Source organism: Denticeps clupeoides, chromosome 10 (assembly GCF_900700375.1).
Source record: "Denticeps clupeoides chromosome 10, fDenClu1.1, whole genome shotgun sequence".
Taxonomy (NCBI): Eukaryota; Metazoa; Chordata; class Actinopteri; order Clupeiformes; family Denticipitidae; genus Denticeps; species Denticeps clupeoides.
In genome coordinates this window covers 18,629,617-18,654,150 of record NC_041716.1, presented here as the reverse complement: position 1 = coordinate 18,654,150, position 24,534 = coordinate 18,629,617, and the positions used below count along the sequence as shown (strand labels likewise).

The following is a 24,534-nucleotide window of genomic DNA, read 5'->3' as shown; positions in this document are numbered from 1 at the left end:
CACCAGACGGGCCAGGACTGCCCCTGGCTACATCAGATATGCTGGCTTGCCTGTCTATTGCCTAATGTTGGTGCTGTTGAGAAGTGGACACACTCATACACTTGTATTTATTAGGACTAATAATGCTTATGAAACCTAAGCAGTGTACTCTTGTAAGACTTCAAAACGTATTCAGCTCCAACACTTAACCACAAAAGCAAATGTCCCCACTTTCTTATTCTATTATTTCTGTGTGGAATTTGGGTATAAGGGCAAAACAAACACACACACAAACATAAAGATGTTTACTTACACACTCTCTTATTGTTTTACCTGCATCTGTACCCGGTCCTCTCAGCTTCATCCATCCTGCCGGCTTCTCCTCCGAGCACACCATCAGCATCGCCTTTCGGCTGCTTCAGGAAACTCTCAGTGAGGCCTTTGCTCTTTGGCAGCTCACTGACAACGACTTTCAACCCAAGATGGGCCTGGTGCTGGACCGTAAGTCAAAGTGAACTACATTTTAAAGCATGTAATTTAATGCAATTTACTAGTAATTTTACAAAGCTGATTACTTTAGTTGTAAATTTTTGAATTATTACAGTCTGCTTAGGTCGATTGTCTTTTTGTCTCATGGCTGTCACCACTGTCAGATGGACTGGATTTAAGTATATGTGTAGCACTCTGTGCTCGCTCGGTGTTGCTGGGATGGAAGATAGGGCTGAGAGAGATTCGTCTGGGCTGTGCAGGGTCATACGGAAGATCCGTTGTAGTGATGTATTGCTGCTCAGGGGGGTGTTAGTTAAAGCCTCAGGATCATTATCGATGGTCAGCGTCAGGGTCCCAGCGAGAGTAGGGTGAGAACAAACCCTCGTCCAGCTTTTATTGAATCTGTGTGGGTGAGCAACTCTTTCGGGGGCGTCCGCACCCCCTCTGCTGGGTGGATCGTGAGTGTTGCGGTTGTGATAATTATGTGTTTGTCTGTGAAGATTCTCAGTCATCCAGGTGAATTTGTCTGGAAGTTGAGTCGTGGCAACTGGACTTTCTTACTTTAATGTCAAGACGTTTCGTTCTGCATCCAAAGAACTTTGTCAATCTGAGGGAAGTTGGCTTGTACCCACAAATTTATCCTCCAGGTTGGTGTCACCTCACTCCCGCCTTGAATAGGCTCGTTAAGTGGAACAAAGGCAGGGGTGGGTAGATGTGACTGCCCCGCCCTGGCAGCTCCTCCTGCCTCCATTAAGCAGGTCGTTAAACGTGGCCAACCTGGTGAATGTGTGAATTGGGCCTGATTTTTTTTGTCACATCCACCCACCCTCCTCCCCCTGCCTTTGTTTCATTAATGAGCCTATTCAAGGCGGGAGTGAGGTGAAACAAACCTGGAGGATAAATTTGGGGTCACAAGCCAACTTCCTTCAGATTGACAAAGTTCTGTGGATGCAGAACGAAACGTCTCAACATTAAAGAAAGAAAGTCCAGTTGCCACGACTCAACTTTCAGACAACTATGTGTTTGTCACAAATACAAATTACATTATCTACATGATTGTAAGAGATATTTTGAGACTGACACATTACTTTTGTGGTCCTGCAGTGGCTAGAAATGATGATGTGGATAAAGAGTGCTTTGGCAATTCTGCTTCGCCGTTCAGAGACCGGCAGCTCAGACGGTTGGAACTGGAATTTGTCAGAAGGGGAATTTTTGTGCAGTTTTCTGCGGAACATTGTGATTGCTGAACGGTGTTGATGATGTCATTTTGTTTGACATTGCTAAAAGTGACTTTAATTCTGCACCACAGCTGAATATCGGAAAGAGACTTCAGATACACTATGAGGGGACCACTAAGACCGACATAAAAGCAAAAAAGATCTTTCTGTCTGGAGACCTGATACACACACACTCTCTGTCTGACATCTAGTGGCTATTACAATGTACAGTATATTTATTGGCATCCGAGAAATTAAACTGTCCACATTACTGTTAACATTGAAATAAAATAAAAAGAAATCTTTCGTTATTGTTCTTCAGCTCAGAGGAAAGTCTTGCTTTACTTCAGCCTGGACTACAGAGGAGAGGTGCAGGAGCTGACCTTTGACCAGCCGCAGGTCCGCAAGCTGTTCTATGGCAGCTTTCATAAGGTGAGGATGAAGAGCGAGGAATCAAATGAAGAAAAGCAGGAGTGCAGGAGAAAATCTATTTTAGTCAACATGATGTTAGAGGGTTATTACATGTTGATCAAAAATACTGATGCTTCTGTTTTGTTGTGATTGGCAGGTTCATTTGTCTGTCAGTCAGGTGAGCGTGTCCCTGTCCGTGGACTGCCAGCATGTAGCAGAGAGGCCAGCGCGACCCTTAGGAGTTCTCCCTACTGATGGTTTTGAGATGCTGGGCAAGCTGGTGAAGACCCGTGGCCCACGCAGTGGCTCCGCCCCGGTTCGTCAATAAAGACTTTGCTCAATATGTTCAATTATTTTCACAACCTGTGGTTTGACTCAAGACTCTTCCAACTAAAATGTATCAAATTCTAATAACATGATCAAAAGCAAACATTATATCTGTACAAAAGTTCACAAACAAAGTATAGAGAAGAATGGCTTCAGAAGAATTCCTGTCTTCTGATTTGTATGTTCCGTTCTGGCTGTTCTAGTTCCAGCTGCAGTCATTCGAGATTGTGTGCAACACAACCTGGGTTTCTGAAGACACCTGCTGTGACCTGCCTGGCCAGGTGAGGTAGTGAGAAGTTGTGAGGGCAACGATCGAGAATGAGGTGGACCGGTACCTGGTGTGTCTGGTCAATAGTCAGTACCATGTGTTTGTTGTTGTCTGTTTTAGAGGGATGAGGAAAGTTGTCCTGCACCAGCCTATGCTTGCACATGCACCTCCAACGTACCTGGAGCCTCTGGGGACACCGGACCCCCAGTGAGTCTCATTATCTTAATGATGAGCTTAATAATATAGAATGAATATCTGAATATGAATATATGGAATATCTGAGTGATTTACTTGCAGGGCAAGCCTGGACCTCGGGGTGAAAAGGGTGAAAAAGGAGAGCCAGGCCAAAAGGTAAGTCGGTGTCTGTGCCTCTAGATTACGTCATGGTGATATAGAATTTAAATAAATGGAATGTAGCATTCGTAATTTTATAGTGTGATTATTTGTATATGATCTCTATCAGAACTGGTCGAATCTGTAATGTGTAGACTACCACATAAATCCATGTTTTGCTTTTATTCTGTCCAGGGTGAAATTGGCCCACCAGGGAAGACCGGTGTTGAGGGTGGCCTGGGGTCTCTTGGTGCTCGGGGACCCCGGGGAATGACAGTGCAAGGGAAAGTGGTAAATGTCTGCTGTTCCCTTGTTTGATTACTTACTGTAAATTGTGTAAAAAAGTAAAGTAATGGGAAGTTAAAACGCAGTTGTCATGGCGGCACGCAGGACAGGAGGACGCAAATTATTTGAAAAAAACTCGTGGCACATGGCACAAGAACAGAACGGGTGACAGAAATAATACACGCACGGGGACTTGAACATTACAGGAACATTTATAACATACTACAGGTTATAACAATCAAGGAGATTTAGGCAGACAAAAGACACGGGACACCAGGAAAACCTGGGCCATAGTGTCAGGTAATGTTCGGATCATGACAGAAGTTCATGTGTTACTGCTGCTGGCACTGCTGCACCATGCCCCTTTAAATGAAATGTATCTCTGCAGGGACCACCGGGGGCGAGGGGGGAGAAGGGAGAAGAAGGGAAACCTGGAAGCCAGGTGGGTCTGAATCCCACATCCTGGAATCCCTCACTTTGCTTTTACTTTGCTTCATCTCATCATCCTTTGTATCGCTATGCTCTTTTTTCCAGGGTTTACCAGGTCCGCCTGGTCCTAAAGGTAAAGAAGGGAACTCGGGTCCTCCGGTAAGCTGAATTTCTCACAAACCAGTCACATCCTCACAGTTTAATGCTGAAACGTTGCGTGGAAATAAACGTTTAAGTTGATCTGATCTAAAGCGTGTGTTCTCTTTTAAACCTTGATATTCAGGGAATTAGGGGTGTTGAGGGCAACATAGGATCCCCAGGCCTTACTGGACCCAGGGTAAGAACTGGAATTAATATGTGATAAACAGAAAAGGTCAATAGTAATTAAATATACACATTGTGATGTTTTCTTATTCTGCTCCCAAATTCCTCAGGGTTTCCAGGGTATGCCAGGCCATCCAGGACCTCCTGGAGACAGGGGGTCGGTGGGAACAGTAGGACCTACGGTGAGCACAGATGATGAAATGTGATACAGAGAGTGTCCTGTTCAAACTGACAGTGCCTTTTAACGGCCCTTATATTATCTTTACTAAATGCTGGTGCATATTTAGCATAATTGACGGTGACCTCACCTCCAAAGTTTCAATCCCGTCTTATACTGTGTGTGTGGGCGGAGTTTGCATGCTCTCCCTGTGTAGACCAGGTTTCCCACCACCCAAAAACCTGTACACGAGGTGAATTGCCGACTGAATTTTCCCTAGGTTTGAAATGAATGGTGGGAGTGTGTGAATGTGCAGTAGAGCTGCACAATTATGATAGCCATAATTTTATCAGTATTGTGATCACTGTTATTAATCACGATTATTCGTTGTTTTAGGTAAAACACATTTTATATACTTTCTATTTTAAACAATAAGTGAACAAGGCTTTCAGTTCAAAATAAACCTCAAATAACTTATAAATAATAAAATAAAGTTTACCCAATACAAAGGGTTAACAAAAATAGTGATAGTGCAATAATAGTGCAAACAAATGAAGAAAAAAAGAAGCTTACGTAGAAAATGCACAAGGAACAGAAACACCAGCCTGTCAACATTTTCTGATTTTAGAGATGACCAAAGGTCAAAATAAACATACTTCATTTTTTTATATTTAATATGAAAGATTAACATATTTGGAAAAAATAACCATGGACAGGGCAGGTCCACAAACAGGCATCTTGTATAAATTTGTCAATAACTAAAGACAATGATCTGCAATATATTCAGGTGTCAGAACAGATCCTGTGGTGGGAAGACAGACGCTCTGGTCTGTAACACGAATAACGTTATTTGTTGATACAAATTTCGTAAAATACAAGATAATCAAATAAAATCCTGGCATAAAAGTCCGGCATTTCACTCATACCGTCGGAGAAGCGTGATTGAATGAGCTGGGAACCCCATCCAAATATGACTGCAGTTTTTTTTGTATACATCTATGTTGTCACCTTCTGCTCCCAAAATTATGTCTCTCTCTGTCACAATTTGGGGTTGCTTCTCATACAGTCTTTTGTTCGCCCTCTGGTGCTTGGCTGACTATTGGTTGAGAGATTTGATATGCAGCAGAGCCCGCTATTTAAATATTAAATTAAACTCACCCCACCCTGGGTGAGTCTTTGCCTTGTGCCCAGTGTCCCGGGATGGGCTCTGGCAGCTGGTGGGAGTGGGAAGTTATGGAAAGTGAGCATGCCTGCAACATGCAATGATTGCCCTTGGTATCTCCCTTTGTATACTGCTCATGAAAAACTGATATTCTCATGCATAGTTTTATGATTACATTAATAGAGAGCTAAACAAGGATGATTTGTATGAATTCAATCGCTTCATAATACTCATTAATTTATATATATCCATGTATTTCTGTATTTTTATTCACCTTAAAAACCTTTTCGTCTTATGTAAATTCTTACAAATAAGGAACCTGTGTCTTTTTCCCCCTGGTGGTTCGTTAGTTGCCTGCTTAATTTGTAAAGATATACTTAATTGCAAAACTGAAACCTGTACTTACAATGTTTTATGTCCACCAGTGTTATTACTAATGTTAACTGTTAATAAAAAACTTCAAAATTGATTTTAGACTGACTGTTCTTGGGGTTTCTTTTTTACAGGGTCTCCCTGGAAGTAAGGGTGAACGAGGGGAGAAGGTGAGTTGAGGAGCAGAATGCACTGTCTGACCAGGGATTAATACATGTCTACCATTATCCTCATTTTGTGTGAGAACTTTAATTTGAATTAAAATTTTCTTTTTTTTTGTTACAGGGAGAACCTCAGTCTGTTGCCATGATATATCAGCTGGTCACAGAGGCCTGTGAGAAAATGGTCCACAGTATGTACACACATCCTGCACATTACTCACATTGTTGTCCAGTATTTGACCCGTTACTACTAATACTTCAAACAAGAGTGTTGTTGGTTTTTAAAAGATTTTGTAAATCAGTTGGTAGGTGAGATACATTTTTTGTAATTTGCACCTGGCTCCTCGGAGAGATAAAAAAAAATATTACAAGAACCAACTTTGAAAGCTGTTAGAAAAATAGTTATTGCAAGGAGTCCAGTTGTTTTGATATTATGAAGCTTTTAAAAATGTTGTACAAATGGAAACAACCCCAAGGTGAAAGGGTTGTGGTTTATTAGGAGACTACTTCTGCAAGAGGGCTTATATCAGAAGAGAGTTACACAATAAGATAGCAAGAGATGTGTTCTTTCGTTTTAACCAATGAGATACAAGAAGCTCTGAACACATTGGTTCATGCTGCAGACACACCGGCTTCCTGTCAAGGTCACATTCATCACCAGTCAGTCTTGCTTACGCAAAACTACTATCATCATAAGCATAGCATTTAGGAATCGAGTTTACCTGGAATTTAGAATGATTAAGAGAGATTAAATATAATTTTCCCAACAAGAGCGTACAATGAACTGATACAAATAATCAATAAAATGGTGTTTTAAGTAAAATCCTATACCATCACATTTAATTGGTTGGATAGGAGATTTGATTTTTAAAATAGTTATTTCTTAAAAGAAGAACTTTTTAATAAACTGAATTCATTGTGTGTATGTATGTTCTCACCCTTTAGATCAGGTATTAAAGTTGGACGCGTTTCTGAATGAGTTGAATCGTAAGCCAGTCCCCATCGCTGAGCCTGTGGGTCCTCCAGGTGAGCCTGGTATCCCTGGGACCAAAGGACCCCCTGGCCATAGGGGCGCTCAGGGACGACAGGGAAGCAGGGGGGATCTTGGGAAACCCGGTTACCCAGGGGAGCAAGGTGGGTCTCTAGAAAAAGCATGGTCACGCTTTCTAACTGTTCCTCTGAACAAAATTATCCTACGTGTCATTCTGTGTAACCAATCATGCAATATCAATTCAGTCTTCAGTACAATTACATCTTCAGGTCAAAGTATGGAAATAAAAAACAAAGAATTAACGTTTTAGGGCGAAGGGGTCTCCTTGGCGAGAAGGGCAGCCCAGGTGCCAATACACAAGGACCACAAGGCCATAAAGGATTTGCCGGTATACCCTTTACAGCACTAACCTGGTTGTTTCATATGCAGTATGCAGAGTAGAGCCAAATTTTACCTGAATAGACTTTTTTTTTTTAACTCTTTTTCTCCAGGTCCTCCTGGAGAGACAAGGACAGGGAGTCCAGGCCCTAGAGGGGAGGATGGTAAACCAGGGTCTCCTGGTATGCCAGGTGCAATGGGCCAGCCAGGCGAGATAGGTCCTCCTGGTGTGTGTGACAACAGTGGTTGCAATGTGGGACCCCAAGCACCAGGTTAAGTGACAGCAGTGTCCTCAAATTCTGTTTTGTGTGCTGTAGTTACTTTAGTTTCAGTTCTTTGGTAATGTTTCACCAAGAAGATTCTATAAAATAAATAAATAAATAAATAAATTTTTGTCTTCTTTAGATGACCCATACTTTGTATACCAGCCCTGAGAAGGAAGATTTAAAGCAACTTTTCAAGGAAGCATGTGGAATGGATGTTACAGACATCTGGTTAGAAGATGGCCTGACTAAATGGTCAGGCAGTGTCCAGAAACCTTCCAAGGACGTCAAGCTTTCAAGAAATATCTCAATTTAGAGATGTTTTTATTCCTGTAGAGAAGACAAATGGGTCTAATGGACCCACCCTGTTCATGTTGGCAAGCAACCACTAGAATTGAAACTTTGCAAGATATTTCATATTTTTCTATCATATGGATAAATAACTTTGTGTGGTTTTCATACAAATGTTTACTTTCGCACTGAGAATTTGTTTAAACGTGCTGCTCACCCATTTATTTGTGTAACTTTATATTTATGCATTATTATTTGTCATTATCAGATGTAAGTGCGTGGGTGTCAGAGACAGCTGGTATTTGAGATGCAGCAGTCAGTCAGGTGGACGTTCCTATGCAAAAAATGTTGTTGAAGGCTCATTAGTAACAGTGTTGTAAAACTCAGTTCTTTAAATGTACAAAATTGATGTTCAGATAAGCTGTGATGCTAGTTTATACTACGGTGCTCATGCGTGCAAATATTTAGAATGTATGTTAAGTGTGATTTTTCTTTGTTTTATGAATTAGCTTTTTTTTGTGGATATTTTCTTGAACCTATGAGCAATACTAACCATTTGTGTAAATGACTAAAAATCCGTTACAACAATTACAACTTGAATGAAAGTTTCCTGGATTCAACTGCTATTAACTGTGAGAAATATATTTTGCCCTAATCTAATAGTTTTTCCTATAGAACAGCATGAAATAACTGTATTGTAAAAGCTATGTGAACCATGTTTCTATGCAAGAAAATGACTTCCACAAGAACCTTGCTCCAAAAAGGTACTTAGGACTGATGAATTACATATGAAAGTGTGACAAGAGACACCCAGAAACTATTCAGGGGCCACTGCTGCACAGGATATTCAGCTGTGTTAAGAACAATTTCAAACTGTAGGAGGAAAAAAACCCTCAGTTCAAAGCAACATCCCCCCCACACTAACACACACACACACACAGATTGTACATGAACATACGTTATTGTAAAAGCTGTCTTCAGAACCATGCTGAGTTTAGCCGGTGTTCATTTTGCACTCCAGTAACACCCAGCCTGAAGACAGACCTACACTTCGCTTTGTATTTTGTATTCAGTCATTTTGCACAACCCAGGAACGTTCTGTGTCGCCAGCATCAGAAACCACCATGGGTCACCAAAACGCTGCACCTTCATGGGGCCGGTTCCACTTCCTCAGACAAAATCCTGAAAAAGTACTAGAGAGAGCAAGAACAGCTCAAGATCCAGTTGCTGCCGCAATTATCAACATGACAAACAACGTCTCCACGCCAAAATTACCCTCTTAGGCAAGGCCACCACTGCCCTTAATGTCTTCATGTAGCATTAATACTAATGCCAGTAGTACTGCAGCATGCACTCATTTAAACTCCCAAGATTTCAAGAAACAGGGTGTATTCTCACCTAGTGGACTCAAAGCCACAGCGCTGTTATAAATATGTTGACAGTGACAACGGCGAACACCATAACAGTGGTTGTGATGTCAACCTCGTCCAGCCTTTCCTGCCATCTCGCTGTACTTCAGCGCAGAAGAGGATCGATTGACATCAAAGATGACAGAAGTATCTCACAGTATCCCACTTCACATCACTCGCCGATGAAAACCAGCCGCAGGCCCACCAACACTTGTAATACAAGGGAAGGGGATATCAGCCCCAGTAGTGGGACGTAGTTGGCCCTGAACTGCACTTTTCTTATGGTGTGGGGGTGAATTAGGCAAGCCATGACTGGGTGAAAGAATGTGAAGGTTAGAGAGCATAGAGGTTACATTTACCTCATATATCAGACTCCCTTATCCAGAGTGACTTACAATCAGTAGTTACAGGGACAGTCCCCCCCTGGAAACACTCAGGGTTAAGTGTCTTGTTAAATCATTTTAATGAGAATATTTCATACTGGACAAAAACTTGTTTAGATAAAAGCTCAGTATTACTGTAAACATATTTTGACCAATGGCAATTTGGATTAAAGGTCTCCCTTATTGGTGCCCTAATACTGTATCTGAAGTCTCTTTCTGAAATCCATCCTTGGGCAGAATTACAGCCACTTTGATCCAGTCCCACCATGAGTTTTGCCAGGACACACCGTTTCGGTGTCTGTAGCTTTAAATGATAATGAGGAGGAGAGAGGCTGGACGAGAAGGAGAGCGGCCTATAGAAGTTGAGGGGGCATTTGCCATGAACACCATTTGCAAACCACAATGTTTGGCGTAAACATTTAGTTTGCGTTTTTCCAGAAAAATAAAATGAACCCACTGGTTCTTCAGAGTCTTCAGAGTCTTATGACGTCATAAGGGGACAAATTCCAGATCCGGCCATCTAAGCTGCTGCTCTCTTAACAGCGAAGCAGAATGACCAAAGACTGCTTTAAACATATCCCTATTTCTAGCCATTTCAGGACCATAGACAGGATGGAAGAACTCGTATTAATGTTAAATACTCTCACAAAGTAAAATTTTCATGATAGGGAACCTTTAAGTAATTTATTGAACACAAACAACATGCTATATTTTACATAGGCACATGCCAATTAATTAAAAAATCCCAGAGCTCTATTCCCATGGCCAGTAACACATTTTTATGTAACAAATGAGTTACGTGTACATTACATGCTTGACTACTGTGTGTGTCAATTGTGTTATGCATATGAGCACTCTGTGTAATGTGCTAGTACGGCTAGTAGTGTGCAATTTCTCCTCCATCTCCTACTGGAGATTACATGTTCTTTCGCTAAAATCCCATAGGGATTTCTAAGCGTAGTGTCCAGAGCATGGAGGCTGTACCAGGAGACCGGCCACTACATCAGGAGACGTGGAGGAGGCCGGAGAAGGGGAACAACCCAGCAGCAGGACACTACCTCCACCTTTGTTTAAGGAGGAACAGGAGGAGCACTGCCAGAACCCTGCAAAATGACCTCCAGCAGGCCACAAATGTGCATGTGTCTGCTCAAACACACAGAAACAGACTCCATGAGGGAGGTATGAGGGCCCGACATCCAGAGGTGGATGTGCAGCATGTTTGCCATTTGCCAACAACACCGTGCAGCATGTTTGCCATTTGCCAAAGAACACAGAGATTGGTAAATTTGCCAACACCACATTGTACCACAGACTGTCCAGGAGTAGGCGGATGCTTTAGTCCAGGTCTGGGAGAAGATCCCTCAGGAGACCATCCTCCACCTCATCAGGAGCATGTCCAGGCATTGTAGGGCGGTCACTGAGGCACGTGGAGGCCCCGTTTATAATCTGCTGCAGTCCAGGTGTCCTCTGTTATGTTACATTGGAAGGTGTTTAGAATGGGGCAATTTGTAAATCGGACATTCGCTGACCAGGTAGTAGGGAGCACTGTTTATGTACATTGGATAACGGAACGCGGTTACTGCGGATTTGGTTCGGAAAAAGTAATTGCGCTTTCCAGTGCATTGTTTCCCAACCCTGGTCCTGATGGAAATTTTCAGTCCAACCCACGTGGCTTCACAACCGATAAGTAACACCTGAGCCTAAGGAAGGTCGGGCTGGAGCGAAGACGTTCCTCCAGGACCAGGGTTGGGAAACACTGTTCTAGCTGGGACTTTTTGTTCCGTCGGAACGTAGAAAGGATTTTGTTTCAAACACGGACCCTTTTCGCTGTAGCCCCAACTTCCGGTCTGTTCCGCACTGACAACAGAAACATTCCAACATGGCACCCAGGAGAAGTACTAACAAGAGTCAACAGCGAGGCGACAAGTATTCTGTGCTGCTACCCACGTACAATGAAAGAGAAAATCTGCCGCTCATAATCTGGCTGCTGGTGAAGTATTTTGGTGACAGGTGAGCGCATCAGACAAATTACAAAGCTAACTGGCTAATGCTACATCAGCTGTGCTGTGGTGAGCTGTCAGATTCCTGCTCGTTTCAAAGTTCCGGCTTTTAGGTAAGAAGTTTTACTCATAGACAGCTGAAAACTCTGAATAATTATATAGTTTGCTTAGATGCGCGATGTTCTCGGCCTGGTAGGTTCTAGCTGGAGTGAGAAAAGTTCCCAACAGCTTACAGCTGTTCGATGAGTAGGGGTGTGTATTGGCAAGGATCTCACGATACGATACGATTATATCACGGTATATTGTGATACTGAAGATGTTGTGATATTCTATGGTTCACTGAAAATCTAAAAACAAGTTGCTGTGTACGATCTGGGTGGATCATATTGCATTAATAATTCAGCCAAGACTACATAACTTGGTACTGAATTCTAGGTGAAAGATCAAAAAGCTAAAATGCATACAGTTGAAAAGAAGATATTTAAGGGCCAAGTCAGTTATCTAAGTGGTGCTTGTAGAGGACCAAATATCAATATCAAAATGTCGAACACCCCTATTGATGAACGTTTCAAATTATTGAATAATTATTTATGTGTACGAGACATCAGACCAGCAAAATTTTGTTCTTCTGCCCAAAGCCTTTATATATCCTGGCAACACAACTACTTCCTGTCGTTTAGATTCTCTTTTCCAGTTTAGCCGCCAATAGCGCATTAGTGGGGTTCCGTTTTTTTTCAATGAGGATCTATTTCAAATGGTACTGTAATTGATGTCTGAATGACTGTGGTAAACCAGTCCTGTTGTACCTGTTTCTGTTGTATGCAGTGGGTACGATTTTGAGATCATTGTAATTGATGACGGAAGCCCAGATGGGACCCTTCAGGTTGCTGAACAGCTGCAGAAAATCTACGGCGAAGACAGGATTGTCAGTGAATTTTTATTTATTTTATTTTTAATTGTCTTTTTGAAAGAGTGATCTGAGATTATTAACCCTGTCAAGTTTTTCTTCACCCGTCTCACAGCTCCTCAGACCCCGAGCGAAGAAGCTGGGTTTAGGTGAGGGATTTAATTTTTCCCAAATATAAGAGACATCAAGCATCACTGTTAGTTTCTGTACTCATGTACGTGCATGTCCTTTCATAGGAACCGCATACATCCATGGTATTCAGCACGCCACTGGGAATTTTGTCATCATTATGGATGCTGATCTTTCTCATCATGTGAGCAGGCAGTTTTTTTTTTGGACGTGTATTAATTATATTTATTGTATGCAGACGTGGAGCAAATGTTGTCCTCTCCTCTTGTTGCAGCCTAAATTCATCCCACGGTTTATAGAGTGAGTCCTGCCCTCCATCATGGGTCTTATTTTTAATCTGTGACCGTGTTCATGTGACACAGTGGACTTCTGGCATGATTGCGTTTCAGAAAACAGAAAGAAGGTGGATATGATTTGGTCTCCGGTACAAGGTACAGAGGTGATGGAGGTGTGTATGGATGGGATTTACGTCGAAAGCTGATAAGGTGACTTTCTCTTTTTATATTTGTTTGGTTATAGGAGGAGATTATTGGTGAAGCCAATTAATTATTATCAATTTTCATTATGTGACATCATAAAATATGATGATATCATAGCTACTTTAGCTGAACATGATTGTCTTTGCCAGTTTTGTACAGGCCACAGATTCCACTACAGGGTTTCCAAAATTGGATCTTGATGGATTTGTTTTTTATTTCATGTTGTGCGAAACTTGTGAAAATACTCTTCTGTGGTTATCCATGCAGATATTTTTCACTTAAAATGTTTTAAAAACATTTTAGCAATGCCAAGGAAAAGAATACTGTTAAATCTTGATGATCAATTTCATTATTTTAAAAGTGCTTATTAACAAGTCATGACATTTTCCCTTGATCTTGTTTTTTGATGCATGTAACTGAACTTTCCTGAAGGTTTCAGTATATATAAGAATAAATATTTATTATTTATGAGTTATGCCCTTTTTTATGCAATCATTCATTTTCTCATTCCGTCATGTTGATATTGACTTTTTCTACAGTCGCGGGGCAAATTTTCTTACTCAAGTGCTCTTAAGACCCGGGGCTTCAGACCTGACTGGGAGCTTTAGGTGAGTGTGTGTTTCTGTGAGTTTATGTGTGTGTCTGTGCCCTCTGTCATCATCGCCTCTGTGTGTTGTAGACTTTATAAGAAAGAAGTTCTGGAGCGCTTGGTGGAGCGATGTGTGTCTAAAGGCTACGTCTTTCAAATGGAGATGATCGTGCGAGCCCGACAACTGGGATACTCCGTTGGAGAGGTGACATCCAATAAATCTCCACCACGTGTATCACTGCCCTCCTCTTGGGTGTCTGAATGAATTCTTTCCTCCTACAGGTTCCCATCTCGTTTGTGGACCGTGTTTACGGAGAGTCCAAACTGGGGGGCAATGAAATTGTCTCCTTTGTGAAAGGACTTCTAACCTTGTTTGCAACAACCTGATCTGTTGATCTGAACTGAACTGGTAGCAAAATTAAAATTTAGTACAATTTTTTGTTCATTCAATATTAACAGGATACATGTACAATGTGCATTCCAGAAATACATTCACTTAACAGTATGTCTTTAAGGTATTGTGACATGAATTTCACTGCAAAATACAAAAACATCTCAAACAATGAAAACCCATACATAAATAAACAAATGAACATTTAAAAGAAAGACACACACACACACATATATATATATATATATAAACATCTATAGGTGTTAATATTGGTGTCTAAATAAACACAAAGTTCAACAGTCACAACCTCTGTAGAAGCTCTGTAATTGTCATTGGTGTAAAAATAAAAGATTTTGTATGGTTCCTTTGTTCAAGATTTAATTGTTATATGACAGAGAGTATTTTGTGTCACATGGAAGAAGATTGCAGATCTTCTACTATGAACACGGGCCCATAGAGGATACGGCAAGTTTTTTAGAAGAAATGTAAACAAATTTTCCCTCAAATGAAGGTTAAAGTTTGAAATAGAAGTGGAGAGGCTGTCGGTGTGGCTGCTTTAGTATTCACCTTCAACCCAGGGGCAGAGATGACCTAGCGGGTAAGGAATCGGACCTGTAATCAGAAGGTTGCCGGTTCGAATCCTGAGCCACTGAGCAGAGCACCGTCCCCACACACTGCTCCCTGGGGCGCCTGTGATGGCTGCCCACTGCTCACCAAGGGTGATGGTTAAAAGCAGAGGACACATTTTGTTGTGTCACCATGTGCTGCGCTGCAGTGTTTCACAATATCACTTCACTTCCATTTAGTTTTTTTTTTTTTTAAATTAACTTCCCTTCCAAAGAACTCGCTAACCTTCCATCTTAAACACACTGACCTCTGGCTGACTAGTGTTTTCACAAAATATCTGCTCAAATGTTCCACTATTATATAATTTTATATGAGCAGTGGAACACTAATAAAGCGTTAGCAACAATTCATTGTTGAACAATCAATACAGGCTCATTACTGACGCTTTTCTTCACCACTGCTCAGTGGAAGCTCAAGCAGAACAATACAATTCATGAGAGTATTTTACTGTCATGTACCTTTAAATAATGCCACCAAATGCAATGGTATATTAACCAGTGGTAAGTGACATGTCACATGTAATAAGGCAGTTATAACCCCTAGCGGGGCGCCGTAATTGTTTGCTTGGCGTGTATTATGGACGCACAGATGTGAGAAGCACATCTGGCCCCAGTCCGTGTCAGTCTGGAGTGCGAGCCGGAGCCAGAGCCGGGCCCTGAACACTGAGAAGTAGTGCCGGTGAGCAGCACAGCGCCACCGCCTGATGTGATACTACTCCGACCATGCGTAAGTTCTCAGGCACTGTACACATCCGACCCTCTGCGGGGGGAAAGCGCCAAATGTAGTCTCAACGCATGCGTTAAAGGGTGGCAGAGCTCCCGGCAGGGCGCCCCCTGTGGGCCCGAACCCGCAAACGACAGATTGGGTTTGTTTATCCCAGTGGTGAAAGTGGCAAAGAAAGCAGCCTTATCCGACGCCATCGGCCTTTCCGGCGCTTTGGTCCGGTTCAGGCGGACGGGGCGCGGCTCTACGTCGGGTAGACGACTCACGGGCGGCGGGTCGGGCCGAACCCTCCGTGATTTTTCCAGACTCAACGGCTCTCTCTGTCGGCACAATGAGTTTTTATGCTAATGAGGCGCATACGTCACTTCCGCCCTTTTAGACACGCCATTTTGGACAGGGCAGGCGCTCTATTGGGCTGTATTGTCTGTGCGGGAGATGAAGTGGACCGGATTTAATTGCGAGCAATTAGCACATAAATTGGGGGATTTGGGGAAAACGGGTGATCACGTTGCCTGTTGAAGGACCTCCGGCCGCCGCCGCTCCCCGGGCCGCCCGCGTAAGCGCCGCTTTTCGGGGCTCAGCCAGCTAGATGATTGTCAGGAGCCCGGTCCCGGCAGCTGAACAGAGGGAGGCGGGCGGCAGCTCCGTCTCGGCCGGCCGCGGAGCTCCGGCTCCCACCCGCTCCTGGCGCGGCGCTGTGGCCGCTTCCTGCGCCCGCGCCCCGGCGTGACAAGAAGGGAGGACCGTGACCCGTCTTACACCTGCAGTCCCGTGTCCGTGAGGGAGGCGCAGACCCGGAGCCAGGTAACTCACCGATGCTAACCAGCGTTAGCCGACCAGGGGACCTCGGGGACGACGTCTCCCCAGACCCGGCGGGCTGGTTAATGTCCCGTGTGATATATATATATATAATATATATTTTTTACTTCTGCTAACGCGCACCAGTCCGGGGGACGCTGTTTCCTTTCATGTGATGTGTGTCTGTGTGTGCGTGTGTGTGTGAATGTGTTCGGTTTCGTCCAATTAAGTTGTCGGGCCGTCAACTCGCAGTGCTGAAGTTGGCATGAGGTAAAACCCCAGCATGCAGCAGGGTGACGTCCACACCGTGTGTATGGCATTGTGTTTATATTTACGTGCATCGCCTTGACCTGTGTGTTGTGTGCAGTGGGTGGAAGTTGACGGATTATTAATAATTGTGTCTTCTTCGTTGGTATTGTTGACACTGTAGTGCAGATAGAAGGGTGACTGGATGGAGCAGCGCAGGGGGGCAGGTGCTGTGCAACGCTGTGCATCAGGGTGTAGAAGGACCAGGATGGGTCCTGGCAGTACTGCATCTTCAGAAGTTCATATGTGTGTCTAATATATATGCATGTGTGTATGTTCCATTTCTGGCTTTAATGCACCTTCCTCACATGTATTGTGTGAACTCCTGTCAGTACATTACCAGATGGTGTAAAACGTTGCAGTTCTCTAAGATACCTACCCTGCATAATCTGCTGCCCCCACCCAGAAGTGCTCTGCAGACATGTTGTAGATGCTGTCATCCCCTGCTGGCTCAGTAGGAGGCGCCATCCCAGGATTGCAGTGAGGGAGGTTAAAAAAAATAACGAAAGGGGATGGGTGGGAGGGGAGGGGGGTGGCAGAAGGGAGAAGCTTATATAACAGGAGAGAGGAAAGGTCCTATAGCGCCATCTACAAGGGATGGGAGAAAGCAAGGGGGTGGGCTGCGGTCCTCCCAGCTCGGCCCACTGTCCAGCAGTGTCTGCACTGGAGAGGGTCATTCGAGGAAGCCTGTGTTGGCCTGGTGCTGCTCGTGTGACCTTTGACACGGATTAAGGCCCATTTGTTTTCAGGATTATTTTGAGGGTTAAATGGGTAACTGTTACTAATTGATAAATGAATTCAGATTTAAGAATGTACAACTTGCCAGCACTTTCATTCTTAACAATTGTTTTCTATTTTCTTCAAATGGGCAGCATGTTTCAGCTTCCAGTCAACAACCTTGGCAGTTTACGGAAAGCCAGGAAAAGTGTCAAGAAAGTCCTGGGAGACATAGGCTTACAATTTTGCAAGGACCATGTTGATGTAAGTTTGTGACATGTGACATGCTTTGTTTATGTAAGGGCTGGGCAAAGCATTTAACACTTCTCTATATATGTACATTGGTTTTAGTTTTATTTAGTTCAATTAGTGCATGTCAGACTGAAGTTATGTCACTAATGCAATAACATTTAAAATTTGAATACATTTTATTTATTTGCAGTAACCTCTAGCGTTTAGTTTCTCACATATTTTATTAAACGGTTTCCCTTTGTGTAAAGTTAGTAATCACTACATAAACACTTTTCGTTCAGAGCTGTGAAACCTTAAATTTGTCTTTATCAACCTCTGCATGAGTTTCATTTTAAATGTGAAGTTCAAGATTAGCTTATTAGCTTCATAATTCATACCCTGGTAGTTAGTAGCAACATGACTCAGTTGTTTGCCTCAAAGAAACTGTCAGTTTTTTTAAATGATTTGTTTAACTGGGTATTTGTGACAGGCTTTATCATTAGTATTAGACATTCCTTAGGGTTCACAGGCCCTGTTATATTAGTTCAAATGACTCTAATATGGTTTATTTGTCAGTAGTCTGTTTCCTGTATCGTGCTGTGCTATTAATTCATCTGAATACGTAAATAAATGGGCAAAATCTGTCATTCCTGCTACAGGACTTCAAAGACTTTGTTCCTAATGAGTTTTACATTAAGAACACTACATGGGAGGATGTCTGCATGTGGGATCCTTCACTTACAAAATCTCAAGTGAGTTGTTTCACCTCCACCTTTCATTCATGCTTGGAATTTTACACTAATTGTCTCTGTTGACTCAATGCGCTTGTTTGTTCTCTCTTTTCCTTCAGGATTATCGTTCAAAGCCTTTTTGTTGCTCTGGGTGTCCATTTTCCTCCAAATTCTTTTCTGCATACAAAAGCCACTTCCGCAATGTCCACAGTGAGGACTTTGAAAATCGTATCCTCCTCAACTGTCCTTATTGTACGTACAATGGCAACAAAAAGACCTTGGAGACACACATCAAGTTGTTCCACATGCCCAGCAATATGTTGCGGCAGGGTTCTGCTGGTGCACAGGGCTCAGCGGCGGGTCTGAAGGATGGCATGCGTCTGGACAAAGGGCAGGGAGGTAACAGCGTGGAGCAGCCAGTGTACTATTGTAAAAAATGTACTTACCGGGACCCGCTATACAACGTGGTTCGTAAGCACATATACCGGGAACACTTCCAACACGTGGCTGCTCCCTACATGGTTAAACCCGGTGAGAAAGCAACGCCACCCAACGGAGCAACAACGACGGCTGCATGTACCTCTGGTGACTCTGGTAACAGCGGTAGCAATGCCAACAGCGCCAGCACTTCTGGAATCCATTGCAAGCGTTGCCTCTTTGTCCCTCGCACGTATGAAGCACTGGTGCAACACGTTATTGAGGACCATGAGCGTATTGGCTATCAAGTGACTGCTATGATTGGCCACACCAATGTGGTGGTGCCAAGAACCAAGTCCATGGTCATGGTCTCTCCCAAATCTCAAGGGGAGAAGGGAATCATTGGGATGAACCCCAAAGGCACCCTGGTTGCTGCGGGGGTGCGCCAACTGTCTGCCCAACAGTTGAGCAGGATTGTAATCCCAAAAGCTGGACTGAGCTCGGCAGGGATCCTGTCGGGTGTTCCTTTGAAGCAGGGTACTTTTAGCCTCAAGGCGGGGGCCACGACGCAGTCACTATCCATTGGAGGCCAGCAGGTCCGTATAACTTTGCCAGGCAATGCACAAGTGTCCGTACCCCAGCAGTCCCACACAGCCAAACATCACCTCCCATCTGGGAGCCTTCGCAGTCCTACGGCCGCTGGTGCTTTGATAGCATCATCCTCTGTGCTAAAGACATCACCGCTGACTTCGCGTGTCCAGGCTGCAGCCACTACCGTGGCATCAGTAACGGCCAAGAAAGGGGGATCTTCAGTGATTGGCACTTCCTACACCCAAAAGTGGAAAATTTGCACCATATGCAACGAGCTCTTCCCAGAAAATGTATACAGTTCACATTTTGAGAAGGAGCACAAGGCCGAAAAGGTCCCTGCCGTGGCCAACTACATCATGAAGATTCACAACTTTACCAGCAAGTGCTTGTACTGTAACCGCTACCTGCCCAGCGACACACTGCTCAACCACATGCTGATCCACGGCCTCGCCTGTCCTCACTGTCGCTCTACCTTCAACGATGTGGAGAAGATGGTGGCACACATGCGCAGCGTTCACCCCGAGGAGACTGTGGGTCCACGCACTGATTCTCCGCTCACGTTTGATCTCACGCTGCAACAGGGCAACCCCAAGAATGTTCAGCTAATTGTTACTACCTACAACATGCGGGATGCCCCTGAGGAGTCTGTGGCCTTCCATGCCCAAAACAATGCCTCAACCTCTCCAACAGTAAAGAAATCCAGTCCACCGAATCCCCCAAAGGTGCCCACAGAGGTCCAGGATGTTGCACCAGTCAAGAGTGTGCCACAAGCTGCAATTCCCTACAAGAAAGATGTTGGGAAGACTTTATGTCCGCTGTGCTTCTCCATTCTTAAGGGCCCAATATCAGATGCTCTGGCACACCACCTACGAGAGCGGCATCAGGTAATCCAGACTGTGCATCCTGTGGAGAAGAAATTGACCTACAAGTGCATCCACTGCTTGGGTGTCTACACGAGCAACATGACTGCGTCCACCATCACCCTTCATCTGGTGCACTGTCGGGGGGTGGGCAAAACCCAGAATGGAAAGGAGAGCCGGACTTCTTCATCTTCAAGGGGCACCCAAGGACACAGCGCCTCCCTCAAACGGGCTGGTGTGGACAATCCTGATTCTACAGACCCAAAAAGACGGCGGATAGGAACCAGCGACCCGGCTGGCTCGTCTGCAGAAAAAAACGCCCTGCCAGTGGCCTTAGCTCTTGATCCAAAGGGCCACGAGGATGAGTCGTACGAGGCTCGAAAGGCCTTCCTCACGAAGTACTTCAACAAGCAGCCCTACCCAACAAGGCAAGAAGTGGAGAAACTAGCAGCCAGTCTTTGGCTTTGGAAGTCCGATATTGGCAGCCATTTTGTCAACAGGAGACGAAAATGCGTGCATGATTGCGAGACGCGACAGTTTAGAGTACTGCTTGGGTTCAAAATGTGTGAGGTCAATAGCCTGAAACACGCTTTGGACTTTGGGCATGAGTGGCTCTTTGAACCTCATGAGCCCGCAGAAAGCCGGACATCCCACGCCTTTATGGGTAGGTCTGCAGAGTCCTTTACTCGTTGTGTGAGAGAAGGTGTTAGAACTAATGCAAATGGCTTTGGTGCTACAGCCCAGTCAAATGGTGCCAAGGGACGACTTTTGGTGGGTGACCAAAATGAGACAATCAGGAGGACCTTAAAACCAAGTGAACTCGTGCACGCAGAACCGATCACGGTCGACTCAGACAGTGAAGAAGAGAGAGTTTGGGATAAAGAACAGAAGAAGAACTCTATGATTAAGGACCAAAATTCAATTAGCATGTGTGTGGAGATTCGAGCGGCCGCAGAAAGCGATGATGATGCAGCAGAGGAGTCCTTGTCCGAAACAGTGTCCCATACGGAGAATGGCTATTGGCCCGGGGACGAGCCCGAGAATGGTGTAAAACGGAACCAAGAGACCCAGCCAGGTGTCATGGCCAAAATTGGACAATCAGATTCTGGGGCCCAACTTGGCAAACAGCAGGTCTGCCCGATGGATGTGGATTAAAATTCACTCACACAGGTGTACATGGGCACTCTTAAGACACTAATCATACTTGTGTGCTACGTTTGTTACACATGAAACAAGCCAACAACCTGCCTCATGTGAACTCACGACAGTTATGGCGGAAACAGAGACAAGTTTTCCTACCAGAAGCCATTTCTTTGGGTTTTGAGCAGTGATGTTTCTTTAAAATTTGAATATAGTACATTTACAAAATGTAAAGGAACGGGGAATGAAAAATATTTAATTTACCCCAGGGCAGGGAAAAGTCACTGAAAATGCACCAAACCACAGTAAATGTTTTGCCTTGAGTCTACTTTAATATTTCTTTACACACAAACTACATTGTGGCTTTTTTTTTTACAAAATTCAAATTTACATTTATTGTTGAATTTCATTTAGACATGCAAAATAGCACTAGTGTATATTTGTACATTTTAGGCACATCTGAAGACATGTTGACCTAGGTGTTCTCATCAAGCAAAAATGCTCTTTTTGTACACATGCTAAACTGTCATTCATTTCACTATGGTTCACTTAGGTAATGGATGTGGCTTTGGTGGTTTGTTTCACCTTATAATTTTTCTTTCTTTAAACAGAAAACTTATCGCATTTTTGCTAAAATAAAAAATAATATATCTATATATGAAATGCAATTATAAGGAACCTTCTTTTGCTTTTGCTTGTTACTCTATTATTATTATTAATATTTTTTTTTTATTAAAAGTTATCATTTTTATTATTAGGTTTTTGGTTCATCCTACAAAAGAGGTTTCCTCACCCACTGTATCCTACGTGCGCCCATGGGGCCATATAGTTGGAGCTGATTTAGCTATTGCTGTAGCTCTGTGTTTGTAGACTAGACTGTGGTAAATTTCAGCATCTGCTGAGAAGTATTTACTTTCTTTTACTTTAAACCATTGTACTACCCCCTCAGAAGAATGAGGTTCTTGAAGTTGCCCTCGGTGTTTAGAGAGCACTCACTATTATTATCTTTATTGTGTGTATATATGTTTTTCATTTTGTTTTTTTTGTTTGTTGTCACTTATGCATTTCTGAACAATAAAGTGCTGTATTGTGCTTCTCACCTTTGTTGCCTGTTGCTCCAGATTCAGCATTTTGTCTGCCTGTATATAGAAAAATCAAATCAGTCTGTGCATTTGTTGCAATCAAAAGCATATTTACATCAGAAGCAGAAATGCAACTTTTTGCGACTTCGGAGTATTGGTGCGAAGCATTGCTTGGTTCAGTTGAAGTGAATTGTTCAGCCTAAATGAGATGGGCTGGCAGATGCTTCCCCAAATGGAAGCAGTAATTCTGCCGACGAGTGTGAATTGAAAGCGATGGATATTTGTTCATCTCTACAATGGCTGATCACAGTGTTCGATTGAAGTGTTGGTGCTCTGGAAGCCACGTGGCCTTTGCTGTGTTATACAGTGAATATTTCACAGGAAGCCCAAGAGCCTCCTCTCTCGGAGAAGGAGGCTACAAAATGGAGGGAAACTGCCCCTATGAGAGAGAGATCGCCCTCCCCCCTACAGGCTGAGAGAAAAAATAGGGAGAGGAGAGGAGGGAGAGAGTAGGCCCAACCGACAGGCTTGGGGAGGGTGGAGGGGGGTGGCTGTAGTCATGTTCTAAGAGCTTCTAGAACAGACGGGGGAGGGAGTGGAGGAGTGAATGGGGGAGACAGTGAGGAGGCTGGAATGATGCTGATAGTGCCCCCTGTAGGTGGAGAGGGGAGTTGTGCTCATGTTTCCCAGTGGAGCGCTTGAGGAATTGCGGGTGGATATGACTGAACTGGGCCTGGATGGGCTTTTCTCGTCTGTTTTCGGAGATGATAGTGAATTTATGTTCCAAATGTATATGACTGTTATGTAAGTGCTATGAGAGCTGTTTGAGTCATGTGCAAACTTGGTATTTGCCAGTGCATCTTCGATAGTAAAGTAATTCTCTCGCCAGGTGATATTTCCCTTTTTCAGTTCCGACTTAACGTTAAAAATAAGAGTGGCCATGGTTACGTAAATCAAGGGTCATTTTTGAATTGAACAATTCAAATTGGGCTACATCTAAAACCATGCTGAAGTTTTGCGGTACCTACTCTTGTAAATGAGTTGACCCAGCATGGATCAATAGTTTTTCGAGACCACAAGGGGGCGATGAAAAAATATGTAGGTCTGTTATGCTTTGTGGGTTTATTTCTCTTTTTATTTTATTTGTCTGACAAAAGACCCTTAAATTTAGCAGAGCACAAACGATGAATGAAGGACTATACACTGCTCAGAAAATAAAGGCATTCTCGATCTGAAGGAATGAAGTCTTCTTATTAAATACTTTGTTCTTTACATAGTTGAATATGCTGACGACAAAATAGTGCAAGCTCAGTAGTGTGTGTGCCATCCATGTGCCTGTGTGACCTCCCTACAACGCCTGGACATGATCATGATGAGGGACCTCATCCCATACCTGGACTAAGGCATCCACGTTGGTGGATGGAGCGAGACATGATGTCCCAGATGTGCTCAGTTGGATTCGGGTCTGGGGAACGGGCGGGTCATCCATAGCATCAAAACCTTCGTCTTGCAGGAGCTGCTGATATACTCCAGCCACATGAGGTCTAGCATTGTCTTGCATTAGGCGGAACCCAGAGCCAACTGCACCAGCATATGGTCTCACAAGGTGTTTCAGGATCTCATCTCGGTATCTAACGGAGGTCGAGCTACCTCTGGCGAGCACATGGAGGGCTGTGAAAATGTAGGTGTTTGTCATTGAAGCACACAGCCAGCACAGCACACAGTGCATACAGCCCCCTTGGTGAGCCACGACAGGCAGTGTGTGGGGACGTTGCTTTGCTCAGTGGCACCTTAGTGGCACCTTGGCGGATCGGGAATCGAACCGGCAGCCTTCTGATTACAGGACCTCTTCCTTAAACTGCCACCACTGCCCCACACCATTGCTGGATCATGCTGGAGGATGTTGCAGGCAGTAGAACGTTCTCCATGGTGTGTCCAGACTCTGTCACATCTATCACATGTGCTCAGTGTGTCATCGCCAGTGGCGAATTTGCCAATCGTGATGTTCTCTGGCAAATGCCAAATGTGCTGCACGACCCCCACCTGTAGATGTCGGGCCCTCATTCCACCCTCATGGGGTCTGAACAGACACACGCCTGCTGGAGGTCATTTTGCAGGGGTCTGGCAGCGCTCAATTTCCAGCTTCCAGGGTCATAAAGTACATTAACAATGTCTGGACAGAACATC

General features: G+C 43.9%; 3 protein-coding genes across 3 annotated transcripts in view; all 3 read left to right on the top strand.

Moving 5' to 3' along the window:
* Nucleotides 1-8,437, top strand: part of slc35h1 (solute carrier family 35 member H1) — a 36,063-nt gene extending 27,626 nt beyond the window's left edge. The window contains exons 36-52 of the mRNA XM_028993439.1: nucleotides 338-480; nucleotides 2,008-2,117; nucleotides 2,254-2,412; nucleotides 2,627-2,704; nucleotides 2,812-2,898; nucleotides 2,989-3,042; nucleotides 3,220-3,315; nucleotides 3,698-3,751; nucleotides 3,844-3,897; nucleotides 4,022-4,075; nucleotides 4,173-4,244; nucleotides 5,888-5,923; nucleotides 6,039-6,105; nucleotides 6,860-7,048; nucleotides 7,216-7,293; nucleotides 7,397-7,555; nucleotides 7,689-8,437. Coding sequence (XP_028849272.1) covers nucleotides 338-480; nucleotides 2,008-2,117; nucleotides 2,254-2,412; nucleotides 2,627-2,704; nucleotides 2,812-2,898; nucleotides 2,989-3,042; nucleotides 3,220-3,315; nucleotides 3,698-3,751; nucleotides 3,844-3,897; nucleotides 4,022-4,075; nucleotides 4,173-4,244; nucleotides 5,888-5,923; nucleotides 6,039-6,105; nucleotides 6,860-7,048; nucleotides 7,216-7,293; nucleotides 7,397-7,555; nucleotides 7,689-7,717 — 1,519 coding nt within the window. The 3' untranslated portion in view covers nucleotides 7,718-8,437. The remainder of the gene's footprint in view (nucleotides 1-337; nucleotides 481-2,007; nucleotides 2,118-2,253; nucleotides 2,413-2,626; nucleotides 2,705-2,811; nucleotides 2,899-2,988; nucleotides 3,043-3,219; nucleotides 3,316-3,697; nucleotides 3,752-3,843; nucleotides 3,898-4,021; nucleotides 4,076-4,172; nucleotides 4,245-5,887; nucleotides 5,924-6,038; nucleotides 6,106-6,859; nucleotides 7,049-7,215; nucleotides 7,294-7,396; nucleotides 7,556-7,688) is intronic.
* A 3,040-nt stretch (nucleotides 8,438-11,477) lies between these two features.
* On the top strand, nucleotides 11,478-14,487 carry dpm1 (dolichyl-phosphate mannosyltransferase subunit 1, catalytic). The gene is made up of 9 exons (XM_028994901.1): nucleotides 11,478-11,639; nucleotides 12,455-12,554; nucleotides 12,652-12,685; nucleotides 12,773-12,849; nucleotides 12,940-12,965; nucleotides 13,055-13,150; nucleotides 13,684-13,752; nucleotides 13,824-13,938; nucleotides 14,016-14,487. Exons 1-9 carry the CDS (start codon nucleotides 11,509-11,511, stop codon nucleotides 14,118-14,120), a joined length of 753 nt encoding a protein of 250 aa, XP_028850734.1. The 5' UTR covers nucleotides 11,478-11,508; the 3' UTR covers nucleotides 14,121-14,487.
* A 1,226-nt stretch (nucleotides 14,488-15,713) lies between these two features.
* Nucleotides 15,714-22,364, top strand: adnpb (activity-dependent neuroprotector homeobox b). The gene is made up of 4 exons (XM_028994896.1): nucleotides 15,714-16,278; nucleotides 17,451-17,559; nucleotides 18,186-18,278; nucleotides 18,377-22,364. The coding sequence occupies exons 2-4, from the start codon at nucleotides 17,452-17,454 to the stop codon at nucleotides 21,278-21,280; spliced, it is 3,105 nt and encodes a 1,034-aa protein (XP_028850729.1). The 5' UTR covers nucleotides 15,714-16,278; nucleotide 17,451; the 3' UTR covers nucleotides 21,281-22,364.
* The last annotated feature ends 2,170 nt before the right edge of the window (nucleotides 22,365-24,534 follow it).